The sequence below is a fragment of the Acinonyx jubatus genome, chromosome B4 (assembly GCF_027475565.1).
Source record: "Acinonyx jubatus isolate Ajub_Pintada_27869175 chromosome B4, VMU_Ajub_asm_v1.0, whole genome shotgun sequence".
Taxonomy (NCBI): Eukaryota; Metazoa; Chordata; class Mammalia; order Carnivora; family Felidae; genus Acinonyx; species Acinonyx jubatus.
This window is the reverse complement of record NC_069387.1, coordinates 23,314,122-23,329,121: the sequence shown is the minus strand read 5'-3', so window position 1 is coordinate 23,329,121 and position 15,000 is coordinate 23,314,122. Positions and strand designations below refer to the sequence as shown.

The window sequence follows — 15,000 nt, the reverse complement described above, 5'->3', positions numbered from 1 at the left end:
TTTAGCCTTTTCATGGCCTCTGGGTCTTTAACCACCGAGGAGGGTACACTGCTCTGTGTGGTGACTCTCTCTGAGTAGGTCAGATAATGTCAGAATTGAGCAAATAGATGATTCTTCTACATCTTTGCTGGAGGATGTAAAAAGAGACAGTGTCTCTGTGTATTTGAATAACAGACTTTCCAGCTTTCCAGCAAGTGGTTCCAGCAGAGTCATTCTGCTGACGTTTTTATCCAAGTGGTTATGAAACCAAGTTTGTACATGAGTATTCTTGAACAATTCTTCTTATAGTTTTCTCATTGCTTTCCCAGAAAGCAATTCCCGTATAAGGCACCCTTTAACTCTGGTTTAATACTGATTTATTTGCATGGCCTGAGAACCACAGTAATAAATCCAAGTTTCTCATTTACCGTATGGACAGAGTATTGTAAGAAGTGGAGGGAAAAATTCTTAAGCTACATGAGTCACCATTTGTGTTCATAGTTACTCGTCTTTAAGATATAAGAAAAGGAGAAATATCTTTCGTGATATTTTCACTATTTGGCAAATTTAGATAACTTTTGCAATATTCCAAGTTACAAAAAAAGTTGTATGTATGTACATATTTCTTTCACATATAGCACCTTTAGGGTTACCAAATGTGTACAATGACTCCTATGTAACATGAAATATATGGAAATGAAATCCTACAGTCATGGGGCACCTGGGCGGCTCAGTCAGTTAAATGTCCGACTTCAGCTCAGGTCATGATCTCATGGCTGAAACCCTGCATCAGGCTCTCTGCTGTCGGCACAGAGTCTGCTTCAGATCCTCTGTCCCCCTCTTTCTGCCCCTCCCCTGCTCATGCGCTCGCTCTCTTTCTCTCTCAAAAATAAATAAATGTGAAAAAAATCCTAAAGTCAGTCAAATATCCAAATAGTTTGTTCAAACTATCTCATTTCTCAGAAACATCTGAATGTTTAACATCAGGATCTATTTTTATGTGGATCATCTTGTATAGATCCTGACATGCTTTATTTTTCAGAAAGTGTTCAGAAAGAGTAGCAAGTTTCTACAGCCAAATATTTACTTTTTATGAAATACGGAGATGTCTTTTACAGCTCTAACAAATTGCAAGACCAATTAGTATTCAACATTTGAGAATTTTTGTAGCTAGTCGTCATCCAACTCCTGAATTTTTCTTTCTCTCCAAGTATATTTTAGACAATGATTAGTAATCAAAATTTGAATTGGCAAATATTTATTGAACTCCAAGAAAAGCACACTGCTTGAAATTGGGGATCTACAAATGGATCAAAAAATTCCTCACCCTCAAGGAGCCCTTAATTTGACAGATTATTCAGAGAAGCATGTGACTAAATTGTGAGTCAATGCAATTACAGACACAAGCAAATTCCTAAGGTAAGTATGGAGGAGGGAGGAATTCATTCTGATCTGGGGCATTAGGAAAGTGTCCCCACACAGGAAGTGGGGCATTTGTGCTGCTCCTTGAACAGGGTAAACAGTGCAACATCTTGGGGTTCCTGGGTCAGTCCTGGTTTATGTTTTTGTCCAGTCACAATTGTAATACTGCAGTTGCACAATCAAAGGTTTTCTTTGGAGAATACATTATATAATCGCAGTGGTACTGATGTTGACAGGGAAAAGAAGGAGGGAAAAGATTTTAGATGGACCAAGCAGCAAGTCAAAACGCCTTGAGGAATAAAACCCCATGGTATGTTTGGGGGAAAACTATGCATCTTTGTTTTATGTACTCAAAAGAGGGCATCTTCCCCCTTTTCCTATTACTGTTTGAACTGAAATGGGAGTATGTTCTAGAAGAGTATGTCCTGAACTTTTCTATTTGCATTATTTGACTTCTTTTTCTTTCCAGGAATGTTACTGTTATGCAACACAGACCCCTTTCTATATTTATCCCTCATTTTCCATTTTCATTTGATCAGTGTTATTTCTGACAAAGTACTCTTTTCACATCACAGAGAAAGAGAGGGAAGTAAAAAACCAATTCATACATTTCATCATCTGCCTTCTAACCAGTTAATATTGAATTAGAACATACAATTGTGCTTGAACTTTCCAAGCAATATATGCTACTTTCCAAGAAGCATATATTTGAAGAGAAAATAACTAAACTTTGATATTATTCCTGTTTTTATAACTATTTAAGGCAAAAAGGATGGAATTTGCTGAAATAATAAAGCAAATCTTAACCAACCTGTAGTGTTTTAGAACAACAGATTTACATTATTACTTGCATGATAAAGGCCATTTCCAATGGAAATATTTCCCTTAGGTATTTTTTAACAGAAAGCTCTAAATTTAGAACAAAGAAACAATTACTAGCATTATGCACATATATGGAAAAATAATACAGTCGTCAACTAAGCAATTCCAACAACGGATAAGACTCTACCTTCCTTATCACATGAGAAGGGACAGTAGACTTGACTTTCATGACTTGTTAATTGCCAGCTGCTTTTGTCTTAGCCCTTTAAGGTCAAAGAGCTCAAACCACTGATTCTATGTCTAAGCACAAAGAATATGTAGAATACAGGACACACATGTCTAAAGAGATGGGGAAGGATGTTCTCAATGACTTGGTTACTGGAAAGGAGCATCTTGCTCCCTCTTCTGCCCTCTTGCCTCATCTGCTTCTCTGCTTCAGAGAGCTGCCATTCTCACATGGGAAGCTAAGTCTATACTGCAGCTCTTTTCCCAGCCTGGTTTAATATAAGGTCTCCCCACAGCATGAATTTGCTATTCTTTTCCACAGCTTTTCTTGTGGGCAGGTGACAGGAGGTCTATAGATTTTCAGAGAGGGCTTTTAAATTTTTTGAAACGATCCAAAGTGTCAATAAGCTTAGAAGGAACATTTATACTTGATATAGTTATCTACTGCTCTGATTTTCTGACCTCATATAACAACACCAATACCATTTGAAGACTCTAGTTTCAGAAAATAACCAATAAAATCTTTTCCTCTCCTCTTTAGGCCCTCACCTTCCCTTCCTTTGACTCTTCTAACTGATGTAGCTGCCTGCAGTCTCTTCCCACTTCAGTCCATTCCTGGGCTGCTCCCCAAATGATCCTTCTACATGACTTCATTATGACCCAGTTTAATGCTTTTTGATAGGTCCCAGTACTGCAGGATAAGGCTGTAGTTAATCCAAAGCATGGCGTGCAAGGCTGCGTGCGATGACTTTTCCAGGGTTACACCTCCTGTTTATACCTGATGCCTTTGCAGAATTTCAGCCTTATGAGCTTGCACTACTAAGCCTCCCCTGACTCCATGACTTAGTCAGGCTGTCCTCTGTATTACTGCAGCAGTGACTGGATACTGGACACGGGATATTGGAACTCCTGTTCATCTAAAGATCATCACCATTGCTTAGGAAGTTGCCCGTGTGTGTTCAGATAATTAAAAAAGGTAACTGAATTACTTCCCATTTAGGCAGAGCTGTCTTAAATCAAAACCACTAGTCCTAACAGGTTTTATTGGCTCCAAATGGTTACCTGTTTGAGGCCACATCTGGCTGATCACATATTTCTGTACATAAGCATATGAGGATGTATGTGCATGTGTACCAAAGCCAAAGATACATGGGATTCCTTCTCAAGTTGGTTAGGTGAAATAAATTTGATTCTTTTGATAGACACACAAATCGCCATGAATCACTTTCATATAAATATGTTTTATTGCAGAGAAGTTATTATTATTTACATGCTGTAACACATCACAACATAAATTTACCAAATATTTCATGGTGGGATGCTGTAGGTTTCAGATAATAGTTTCAGAAGAACCACAGATTAAGTGAAGAGACTTACAGCTTTATTGACTCTACAACTCTCGGTTGCTAAATGCTAGAAGTCAAAAGGCAGTGTTTTTCAGTCCTACCTGTCACCACTTGCATGCAGAAACCTAGGAAGCAAATACAAGAGAACTGTCGAGTTTCAAATCCAAGTTGCCACCAAAGTTTACAATGGGCTGAGTTATATAATTCATGTCGTAAAGCATTTAATTCTTGCATAAAATATACAGTTCTATTAAGATTGGTATAAATCTACTTATTTATAAACCCTGGCTTAAAAACAAGGACAGGATGCAGCCTGCACATGCATTGAGAAGGACAACCTAGCAAATGTTTGTGACCTTAACAGTGTTTATTCACTTTCTTACTGTTATCGATCTAGGAAAATAACCTCAAGAATTGTAGATTTAAACTTCTCTTGGTGATAAGCAATGGCAATGAAACTCTAGGAAAGACCCTAGGCACTCTCACTGATTTATGCTGGTGGAGAAAAATCTATGGACTGTAGACTGTCACTAAGGTATAATTTGGCAAGTCTTCTTTAAGCCACATCTCTAGCAGGATCATCCTGAAGTGCAATAAAAAGTCACTGATGCTTGACTGCTTATGTCTCAAAAAGCGAATAAAGTGCTCACAGACCTTGAACATAAGTGAAACAAGCAGGTAGACCTGGCAATTCCTATCCAAGTTCACAAATATACCTTAAAGTTGTATTCCAAGGTTACTGAATACAGAGGCCTTGACTGAAAAGGAAGAAAAGAAGGAAATAAATGAAGGAAATGCAGAAAAATAGAATCTCTATATCTCTTCAAACCTACCCCACCAACCTGAGTAATGTACAAAGTGAGCAAATGGGTGAGGAAGGTTTATGCACAGCTTTGCAAAATGGTGACACGCTCATTGACTCCTGAATAAAAATCGTTGAGAAAATTTGATGATGAATAAAGAGAAGTCCTAGTTTCTACCCTCCACTGAGAATGATATTCTCTCAGAACAGCCCCATATCTGCCTTCCGATTCTCTTTTCTTATCTTTCATCCTCCTAGCATGTTCTCCTTGCTTCTCATTAAATGAAAAGTTACTTAGGCTGGAAATGTCCTGGCCAAATAAGCCGTTGATACTCCAGCGTTTAGCGGGGAGAGAAAGGGAAGTCTGCATTCTATTTCTAAGTAATTCATCTTTAACTAAGATGAGACTGAGCTTCAGATCAGAATCTCTTCTCATGATCACATCAGTAGGGCTAAGTCAGCAGTTTACGATTTCCATGCCAAATGATCAGCGTGGAAGGCAGTAAGTTTTACAAATTTCGCTCTGGGAGCTGTTTTGCTTTGCATATGAACCTGGCATTTTTAATTTTGAGCGAGGTGGCAATATGTAGGACTTGTAAGTTTTCCAGTGCTTGGGAGGATGAAGAGCCTGTACCACCTTACAGGCTTTGAATATATAAGGTTATAAACCTCTTTGGGATTTAAGCCCAGCAAGTGCTACCCCTAGCTGAAGCAACGAGTAAGAGTTTATGAGAATAAGTAGTTGGAGGTAATTTAAAATATATATTCGGTATGCATAATAAAAATATATCCATACAATGATCTTGATGCTATCATAATTTTTCTCTTTAAAAAAATACTCCCTTGAAAGTGCTATCAGTAGCTCCCTTTCTGTCTGTGTTTTGAAAGGCAAATTCCCTGGCTCTGCAGGGAAGAGAATTACTGTTGTAATTCTCATGTCATTCCTAGAGTCTTCCCTTTCGGTGGTGATACTAATGTGCAGTATATTTTTCTCACTCTTAGCTTCTTCCTTACGAAATGCTGCTAAGTATGAAATACTGAAAAGAGTTAAAAGGGACAATAGATTGGAATGAAGGCGTTACCTGTCTCTGACTCTGAACAAACAATAGGTAAGTTGTCCTTTACTGAGACATATGACTAGAGTAGGACCACTGGGTCTCAGAGTCCTAACAAGAAGTGCAAAACAAGTAACTCAACTTGTATAAAAAACCCTGATTAAGACAGTATAACAAACCATGAGGTGAAACAATAGAGTCAAATCCAAATTCACAATATATATAAACCACAGCCAGAACGAAAAGAGTTTATCATAACAGTTATGGCTTCCCAAGCCAGAGAAAGCTTACTGTACTTCAAGAATCAACTAAAGTTGATAGATAGCAGGTATTCTGTAACTTGCGAGAACAATTGGGTAGCTGCAGATTGCATAAATGTGTTGTGTCACATAATATCAAAGTTATTTGCAAAAGTTATACAACCTGGAATGCTTGAATGTGAGACACAACCATGTACTGAAACATACATTTATAAGAAAATGAGAGCAATCATTAATATAAAAGGTATTTTTGGGATGCATTAAGTTAGCAGTGCTATCAAGGTTAAATAGGTAAAGTAAGTTCAGTTAGCTACTTAGAATTTCGGTCATATATGTCTATACCTTCTTCTTCTTTGCACAATCTCATACTGTGTCTTCTGGTTTGCCTTGCTTAGGATCTTCAAAGGGCCATGGGCAAATACTGATCAGGGGCAGACGGTGAGGGCTACTCTCCCTACATGCCGAAATGTAAGGATTCTCCTCATGTCCTCAGGGGAAAGACTTCTCTAGGCCAGTCTAATTCCTCCATTGTGATGTTGCTCTGCCCTCCAGGTCTTCTTCTGCCCTTGTCTTTCCCCTTTCCCTTGACTGACAAATATTCTTTGGGAATTTCTATCTTCTGTGGAATTCAGGGTTTCTTCCTTCTTCTCCTTTTCTTTCTGGGGATGCTACGCCCACAAGTATCCCAGACCTCTTATTTCCGAGGCCCTGCTATCTTATTTGCACTTAAAGTGGAAGAGGCAGCAGGTAAAGCACTTCTTTCAGCATTTGGTAGATCTGGGGTCTCAAACTCCCAAGGACACACCTCAGCTCGCGATGTTAAAGGTTGCTGAAAGTTATTACTTGAGTTATAGGAGCTAGGCACGTTTTCCTCAGGGGAAGATGTTTTTTGTTCCTGGTCTCCCGTTTGGTTGAGATTTCCATTCTCTACTTTTGATGCTACAGCTTTGGGGGGCAGCTCTTCATATTGCCCAGCACACACGTTTATCGCATAACGCTGACCGCCATTCTCACCTTTAGCCCTCCCTGGGGGAACCTGAGTCTTGGAAATCAAATTCTTCTCATCTTCCAAAACGGGCTGACCTTGGCTCTCCCAAGGGCATACCTCAGCCTTGTCTATGCTCTTCTGATTGGTTTGCTGACATAGTTCAGCTGCCTTAGGCTTCTGATGAGATTTTTCCTTTAAGGAAAAAGTTGGGTTTTTCTCCATTTCAGAAGCTGCAATAGATACGTGTTTTTGAACTTTTGATTCTGAAGGCACGGGACCAGGGGCCAGGTCATAAATCTCCCAAGGGCACACTTCCCCTATGTCAAAGTTGTTCTTCATCTGGGTGGTGCCTGGGCTCATCTCAGAATTGGCAGTGGACGGGTTGACCCTTTGTTGCTTCATAATCCCAGATTTCTGAGGTTTTCTTGGCTCCTCCAAATGACTGGAGTTTGGGGGGGCAGAATCTTTAGTCTCTGCATTATCTGAATTTGAGTATTTTCTGTTTGCTTCTTTATCTTTTGGCAGAGGTTTCTGGGAGTTAGCACGTTCTTCCAGGCCTGATGTTTGGGTCTTCCCAGCTAATCCAAGAGTCTTCTCCTTGGCACTTGCTATGACACTGAGAGACTTTTGTAACATGGATGTTCGTGGGTGCCCCTGCTTCTTCTCTGAGCTGAGATTGTGAGCACTTGCTGACTTACACACCAAAGGCACAGACTCTGTGGACTCGGCCTCACTGTTTTCTTTCAGTTTTTGTGTTAATTTTCTACTTGACAGAGACTCCAGTGTGGAATGTTCTGTAGACTCCTCTTCTTGGCTTTCCCCCGGTAAACTGTTGGACTCTTCTGTGTGCTCCCTCACATGATCGTAAGTGCTGTGGGATTTCTTCAGTGAGAAGACTCGGTTTTTCAGGGACTCCTCCTTGGGCTTCCCGGTGTTACCTGAAGACTCTTGCGGGTTCTTCCTGACCAGGGCAGTGCTTTTGGCTGTGCTGTGGTCTGTGACTTCCTTGTCCTCTTTGGAACACTGCCTACTGACCGTCTCTGGGATCTCGGTGATACGCCTCATGATTGAACGGCCTAAGCCCTTCTTGGAGCACCGCTTTTTCTGGAGGTGGGGGTTATTTGTAATCATCTTCTTCCTCTTATATATTTCCAACTGGGCATAGAGTTTCTTCAGCTCATCCTGCCAGAACAAGAGCAAATTCACAGAGATGTGGAACTTAGTGATTTAGCAAGATAATATTGCTAAATGTAATTTGAGGTTTATTAATTTGCATTCTGTTTCACATAGCGTTTGAACTTTAAGACCTGAGCACATGCATTTTACCCTTGTTTCATGGAGCAAGCCCTTGGGACTTACGAGTTGTGTGTGCCAGACTCAACTGGGATCACAATAAAAACACAGCATATTATCTACCGATAAGCCATACCCCTAAATGATATTGGAAGCATCATGTAGCCATTGATAAAATTACCCCTAATGGTAGATCAGATCTAGGGGACAACAGACCATCAGTTACTGAAAGCATCTTCTTACTCCAAATGCTGATATGTTGTCACAGATTATTCTCAGTAACCCACTCTCTCTGCCCACAGATCTGCCTTTCCATCAGCAAAATGTCATAAACGGTATTAGGGGACCAGTGTAACCAGTTCATCATTATGGCTGCTAATAAAAGTCAGCTGAGACCATCAAGAGTGGCCTGTAGAATTTCTACCATAATAAATGTTTTACACCTGAATTAACTCCCTTTGATGTCTTTGGTTCTTACAAAAACACACATTCCCCTTCTCTTTTTCTCTCTGACTCACACATGCACACAGATGAGCATACACGTACATCAGCCCACATGGGCTCGCCTGTATAAACGGGGTTAATCTGAAATAAGAAAGATGAAATACTGGTGTTACCCGAATGTCTTCTGGGTCTAAGCTGTGCTCACTCCATGCTGAATTGATACTGCTGTTCAGGTAGGATCCAGACCGGCCCATGTCTAGCTCATCTTCATATGCTTCTGTAGCAATGTCATCTCGTGGGTTATTGCTTGAATGTGAAAACTGCAATAGATAATATGAGCTGTAGACATTAGCCCACTATAAGGCAGAGCATCATAATTTTCTAAAGGTTCTAATGTTCATATCATCTCTTCGGCTTAGAACTCTTCACAAAAGATCTGCTGCTATGTTTGTGTTTTGCTTTCCATGTTACACGCTAAAGCTCTTAGGCAATATTAATGAGTGCTTCCTTCTCTGACTACTATTTTCTTCTTTGTCTTTTCTCCAGGCTCCCAGTGTTCACTTACGCTACTCCTCTTCCATTATATTTGCATTTTGAAAATGAAAATAGGTAGAAAAACCCAAACAAATGTTTTCCAAGAGTAGCAATTTAAACTCCCCGGCAGTTGGATGGAAATATTTTTTGAGCAGTAGGGTCTACCTTGTGTTTGTTGTTTTGTTTCAAATAGGGGACACTGTATTTCATCTAAGGGCACAAGTGGCTCTGATCACAGACAGTGACTTTCTGTCTACTCCACTTAGCTTCAAAAAAGTTGCTTCCAAGACTCAGGGGACAAGGGATCTTAATTCCAACCTCAATTGTGTTGACAGTGATATCTTGAACAAATCGTGGAACCTCTCTGGAGCACAGAGCCCTCTCAGCCTAAAGTGATGATATCTAACTTTAAAAGTCAGAGATTCACTGAACTTACAGAATTTTTTCTCAAGCTCATTATTCTCAAGTTCCTCCTTCACCGAACATTTTGAGGTATCTTTATTATTTTCATGTGTCCTTTTGATATTTTTCAGTTTCATGTACTCTTGCTATCTCTATTCTTTTGCAAATGGAGACATGAAGAAGAATGAATTGGGTAAATGATGGAAAGCAGGGAGACTCAAAACAATCCAGCCACTTCACACAATATATAAACTAAGTGACTATTCTATGAAAATTGAGAGAAAGGCTTAGGGAAATGAGTTCTCTTCTCACAGCTTGTCATCAGCTCAAATACTCCTTTAAAAAATTAACAGATCACCCTTTGATGATACAGAGCAATTTCAATGTCAATACTTGTTAAAATATTTATGTGGGCCGGTGAACATCAATATAAGATAACTAATGTGAAATGGCAATTCTCTACTTAAGGAACCGTGAAGGTTTTGTTATAGGGACTGGTTGAGAAACCACAGAAATGGGTGAATCTTGCCTTCACTCTTCTACTTATGCTTGTGGTTCCCACATGTGTCAGGAACTTAAGGCCATAAAGATGAATAGAACACAGTCCCTATCCTTCCAAATCTCACAAGCTACTAGTGAATCACTGAGAGGTTATTGATAAGAATGGGCTTGTTTTTGTCAAGCACAGTCTTAGAGGTGACCATGAGTTTAAGAAACAGTTACTTGTCAGATATTGTCCATTTTCTACTGCATTATATTTCCTTATATCCATCTAAAATAATATTTGAAATATTTATCTTATCTTTTCTGTTTCCCCCTTCTCCAGAACATAAGTACCACAAGAGCACATATGTTATCTGTTCATTACTCTTATTCTAGTACATAGACCAGTGCTCGGCAAAGCCCCTCAATGATTTTTTTGTAGTTATCTGAAGTTGATATATAATTCATATACCATGAAATTCTCAATTTCAAATCATACAATTGAATGATTTTTGGTATATTCACAGGGCTGTGCAACCATCACCACTATCTAATTCCATAATATTCTCATCACCTCCAAAAGAATCTTGAGCCCAGTAGGCAGTCACTTCCATATCCCCTCCTCCCTAGCTAGTGGCAACCACCAAGCTACTTTCTGTCTCCATAGAGTTGCCTGTCCTGGACATTTCATCGAAATGGAATCATGCAACCTTTTGTGTCTAGCTTCTTGCACTTGGCATAATGTTTTCAAGGCCTGTACAAGTTGTAGCGTGTATCAGTGCTTTATTCCTTCTTATTGCTGAACAGTATTCCATTGTATAGATACACCACATTTTGTTTATACATGTATCAGTTGATGGACATGTGGGTTGTTTCCACTTTTTAGCTGTTATGGATAGTGCTTCTAGGAACATTCATGTACAAATTTTTGTATGAACACGTGTTTTCAATTTTTACAACTGAATAAATAGCCTGAGTATACAGTATATCCATCTAATAAAAATGTAATCATATAATGGAAAGTATGAAAATCGATAGGATAAACTGCAGTAGCAGAATAGCCCATGGAAATTGTGGCCATTTGGTATAATTCAAGTAAGGAAGAAAGTAGGCATTTGGCTCTATTTACATTTCTTTGGGCTTTCAGTCAGGCTGAATTTCATTTAGTGTTTTGGTTAATTGTGAGAGGAGGTAAAGCCTGGAGTGAATGATAAGAAATCACAATTCTTGTCTCAACCATGCTAATAATATATCGTGTGCCACTTACACAGATACATAGTGTCCTAATATTTTGTTTTTCCATGGGCAAAAGAGGAAAATAATAATAATGCTCTAACTTGTATGTTATTCTCCCACACTCTGCGATCACATTATTTCACTGTAAGCAGCTTTATGGCTATCATGTCCTAGATGAGGAAACTGAAACTCAGAGAGATGAAAGTCTTAGCTAATGATTCCCTACTGTATAACTAGTGGGGGCGGAGCACATATTGATAATTCCCCCCACTTCAGTATGCTGTCTAGATAAATCTTTGTCAGCCCATCTTTATTAAGCAGGATTCTTCTATACACAACATTATAATTATTTATTTCTATTTATATAAAATTTTTCTGAATGTTTGCAATACAATGCTTCTTGAATATCAATCCAAACAAGAGGACTCTTAGAAGAGGCTAATTCTTTTCAAAAAATAATTTTGATGTTATAGCTACAGTCAAAAGCCATCTTGAGCCCATAATTAAAACATAACTGTGTATCAAAATATTTGAAAAAGAACTGAACCAGAGGATGGGTTTTGTAAAAATTGAAGCATTTAATAATTATATAGGATATTTAATAAATTCCAAAAGAAAAGAGACATCTAGTTCCCTGAGGAGAGAGCTTTAAAATTATTTTAGAGCGTCAAGCAAATCTCCACACCTCTCTTGGCCTATATGCCAGATATTTTTTTAAAGGTGAAACAACTCCATGCTTATTTAAAATAATTGTCTTGCAAGAGAAAAGTAATGTTAAAGGAGTACCTTTGGAATCAAAAGCAACCCAATGGTGACTGTCACAGTCAAATGAGTATGTGCAAAATACAGCATTAGCATCCAGTCAGACTGAAGTCTTGAGGCAAGAACGAATCTGAAATGAGAATTCGCCAAGTTAGTAATCCAACAAGATCTCTATTTAAAACCCTAGGATACTTGGAAACTTTTTTCCTTGGTGTATTTTAAAAAAACAAGCAAGCATGGAAACAGTTGTATTGCTGTTTCTATGGCATATACTGTCATCACAGGAGAATAAGGCTCAAAGTGACTGCAATTGGATAAAGATATGAACTCTTTATTATTTTTAATTTTAAGTTATTAGTAAGAAAGACAGCATATAGATATATAATGTGCTAATCATTTCCTGGAATTTTTATTTTGTATGTAAATTGAATGTCTTAAAATTAAAGCCACGAACACTTATGAATTCAAAAGAAGAATGGGCTTACAAACTGGTGACTTCAGGAAAATTTGGGCTATGAGACACATCCAAATAACTCTTGATTCTACTTCTCTACATTTGAAAACATTAATCAAGAAAAAAAAATAAGAAAAAAAAGGATAGGTAATTATCTGTCTTTGTGAATGACCTCAAAGTCTTCAATGATGAACAATGTAATGGAAAAATGAATATACTAATGGTTTGTAAAACGCCTCTTCTAAAATAAAAAATTTAGTTATTGTAAAGTATCAAACTGTTTTATGATAATTTAAAATGCAATATTTAAAATCATATCTTGCTGAGTAATTTATAAAGTTGTGTTCTAGGAGAGTTTGCAGGAAACTTGTATAGGAAAACTTCAGTACTGAGATCTACTCTGGTAATTGCTGGAATATTTTCATAAATCATTACGTATATGTACAAACAAACTCATGTTTTAAGGACTCATTCTTTTGCAGAAACCAGATGTTGCTTTTATCAAGGTCCTTTGCAATTATATTTTTCTTTTAATTTTTTCCCATCTACTGTTTATCCACGAAAAGCTAAATATGAGATTTTACTGCATTTGGAATTAGACAATCAGCATTTTGATTCAGTGATATACATCATCAAATTTAAAAAGCTGATATCTTAAGACAATGCTTATGAACATTAACATATATAATGTTATATAAACATATATGAATCTAAACGTAGAAGAAACTAATTTTATATCTTTTATTAAGTAAATTAGTATTATTTATACTCAGAATTTCCACTAAGTGGATTTCTTCCTCATTTTTACCTCTATCCTATCCCCCACTCCCCCAAATACCAAGTTTCTCACCCCCCTCCCTCAAATATCAAGTTAAAATGGAGGCTCAAGAGTTGTCCAAAATGGAGAGGTAGTTTCCCCTGTGTTTGGAGACATACACAAAATGGACTTACAATACATGCATAGAAGTACAGAAAACTCACGATAGCTCACACGTTAACTAAACAGGATTTTATGAATTAACATCTTCTCTAATTCCTTTGTCAGAAAAGTGGCTTTATACCTGCCTTGGATATGACTAAATGAATATCCACTTTGTTCAGGGATGAGATATTTTTTGACAGAGTCTCTGTAGGGTCAGGTGAGATTTTTTTTTTATTTTTTAAAGCAGTGAAATAGGATCATCATCCTCAGCAACAAGTTACAGTATCTGAAGCATAGAAGCAATATAAAATGTGGCCTGGAAAATGATCTCGTCCCAAACTGCTGGGGCCATTTCCAGTTCTGGGGCAGACAGTTATAGGGAAGGGGATGGATGGGTCTACAGTCCACAGGCTCATGCACTGGGGATTCCTATTCAAATGCCAGTGAACATTATGAATGCCAGTGAATGCAAGTGAATGTTAGCCTGACAGTATCTGGAAGGAACAATGCTTACATGTATTTTAAATTAAAATGGTGAGTCTCCCAAAAAGTAATTTTGAAGTACTGTATACGAACATCAATTTTCCCTAAATTAACCAGCTTTTAAATACTGCTGGGCTTGTTAGGTTGCAATTCTGACTAGAACGATCTTAAGAGAAATTGGATTTTGCAGTCATTTTAAAGATTGGTTTTCTTTGAAAGACTATTACAGCTTCTAAAAAAAATAGATCTAACAGTCAGGACCATAGAAATATTCAAAAATTCAAGTTAGGAAGAAAAGCAAACCTTTTAAAATCTCGCGCTTTCCCAAAGCTCTGCTTTATGCTTAGTGAAGGATTATAGAACAGATTAAGCAAAATGCCTTCTGCATTATGAGACTGACGGACTTAATCCTTTTAGTTTATTTGTTTAATCTGGCAATTTGATGAGAATAAAAGTAAATCTGTATATAAATATGCAGTTATAGCTTTACATATTTATGTATGTATATATACATACATACATACAGTTATGTATGTATAATTTTATATTTTAAGCAAATAAGAAAGAACAGATATGTCCTATTGATAGAGAATATCTTTGCTGATGTTGGATGCCTTATTTAATATTATTTGATTCTATTAAAAAATTACAAAGATGAACCCAGTTTATTTAAATTATTACGTTCTTGTTTCTTATTCTTGGACTTTACCAACATTGGAATCATAGCATGTACAAGTTCAGTCCACATGTAAATAAGAAATTGTATGTACTTGACTCCTTTAATTATTACTGCCTATTACTTGCTTCTTGCTCATCTCCCTAAAGTCAGTGTTCTGTAGATTTAGTGTGTCAAACTATAATTCTATCCTTGGCTGTTTATGACCATACAAGTTAAATTTCTGAGAAAGTAGATAATATATACTACGATTCTTTGAAGCCAATATGCTACAATCTAATTGAAAGGTAAGTTAAATTTGGAACTTAAAATGTAGGGCTTCCCATGCAGGTGTTCTTAGGCTCGCCTAAGAAAATACCAAGGCCTACCAAGGCTGGTCACCTTGCTGCCATTGGAAGTCCTCCCTGTTCAA

The 15,000-nt window shown here is 37.7% G+C and overlaps 1 protein-coding gene across 1 annotated transcript in view; it reads right to left on the bottom strand.

Moving 5' to 3' along the window:
- Window positions 1-3,669: 3,669 nt before the first annotated feature.
- Window positions 3,670-15,000, bottom strand: part of GPR158 (G protein-coupled receptor 158) — a 420,917-nt gene continuing 409,586 nt past the window's right edge. Inside the window, exons 9-11 of the mRNA XM_015066303.3 lie at window positions 12,078-12,183; window positions 8,810-8,956; window positions 3,670-8,081 (exon numbers count right to left, since the gene is read on the bottom strand). Of these exons, the coding sequence (XP_014921789.2) occupies window positions 6,606-8,081; window positions 8,810-8,956; window positions 12,078-12,183 (1,729 nt within the window). The 3' untranslated portion in view covers window positions 3,670-6,605. The remainder of the gene's footprint in view (window positions 8,082-8,809; window positions 8,957-12,077; window positions 12,184-15,000) is intronic.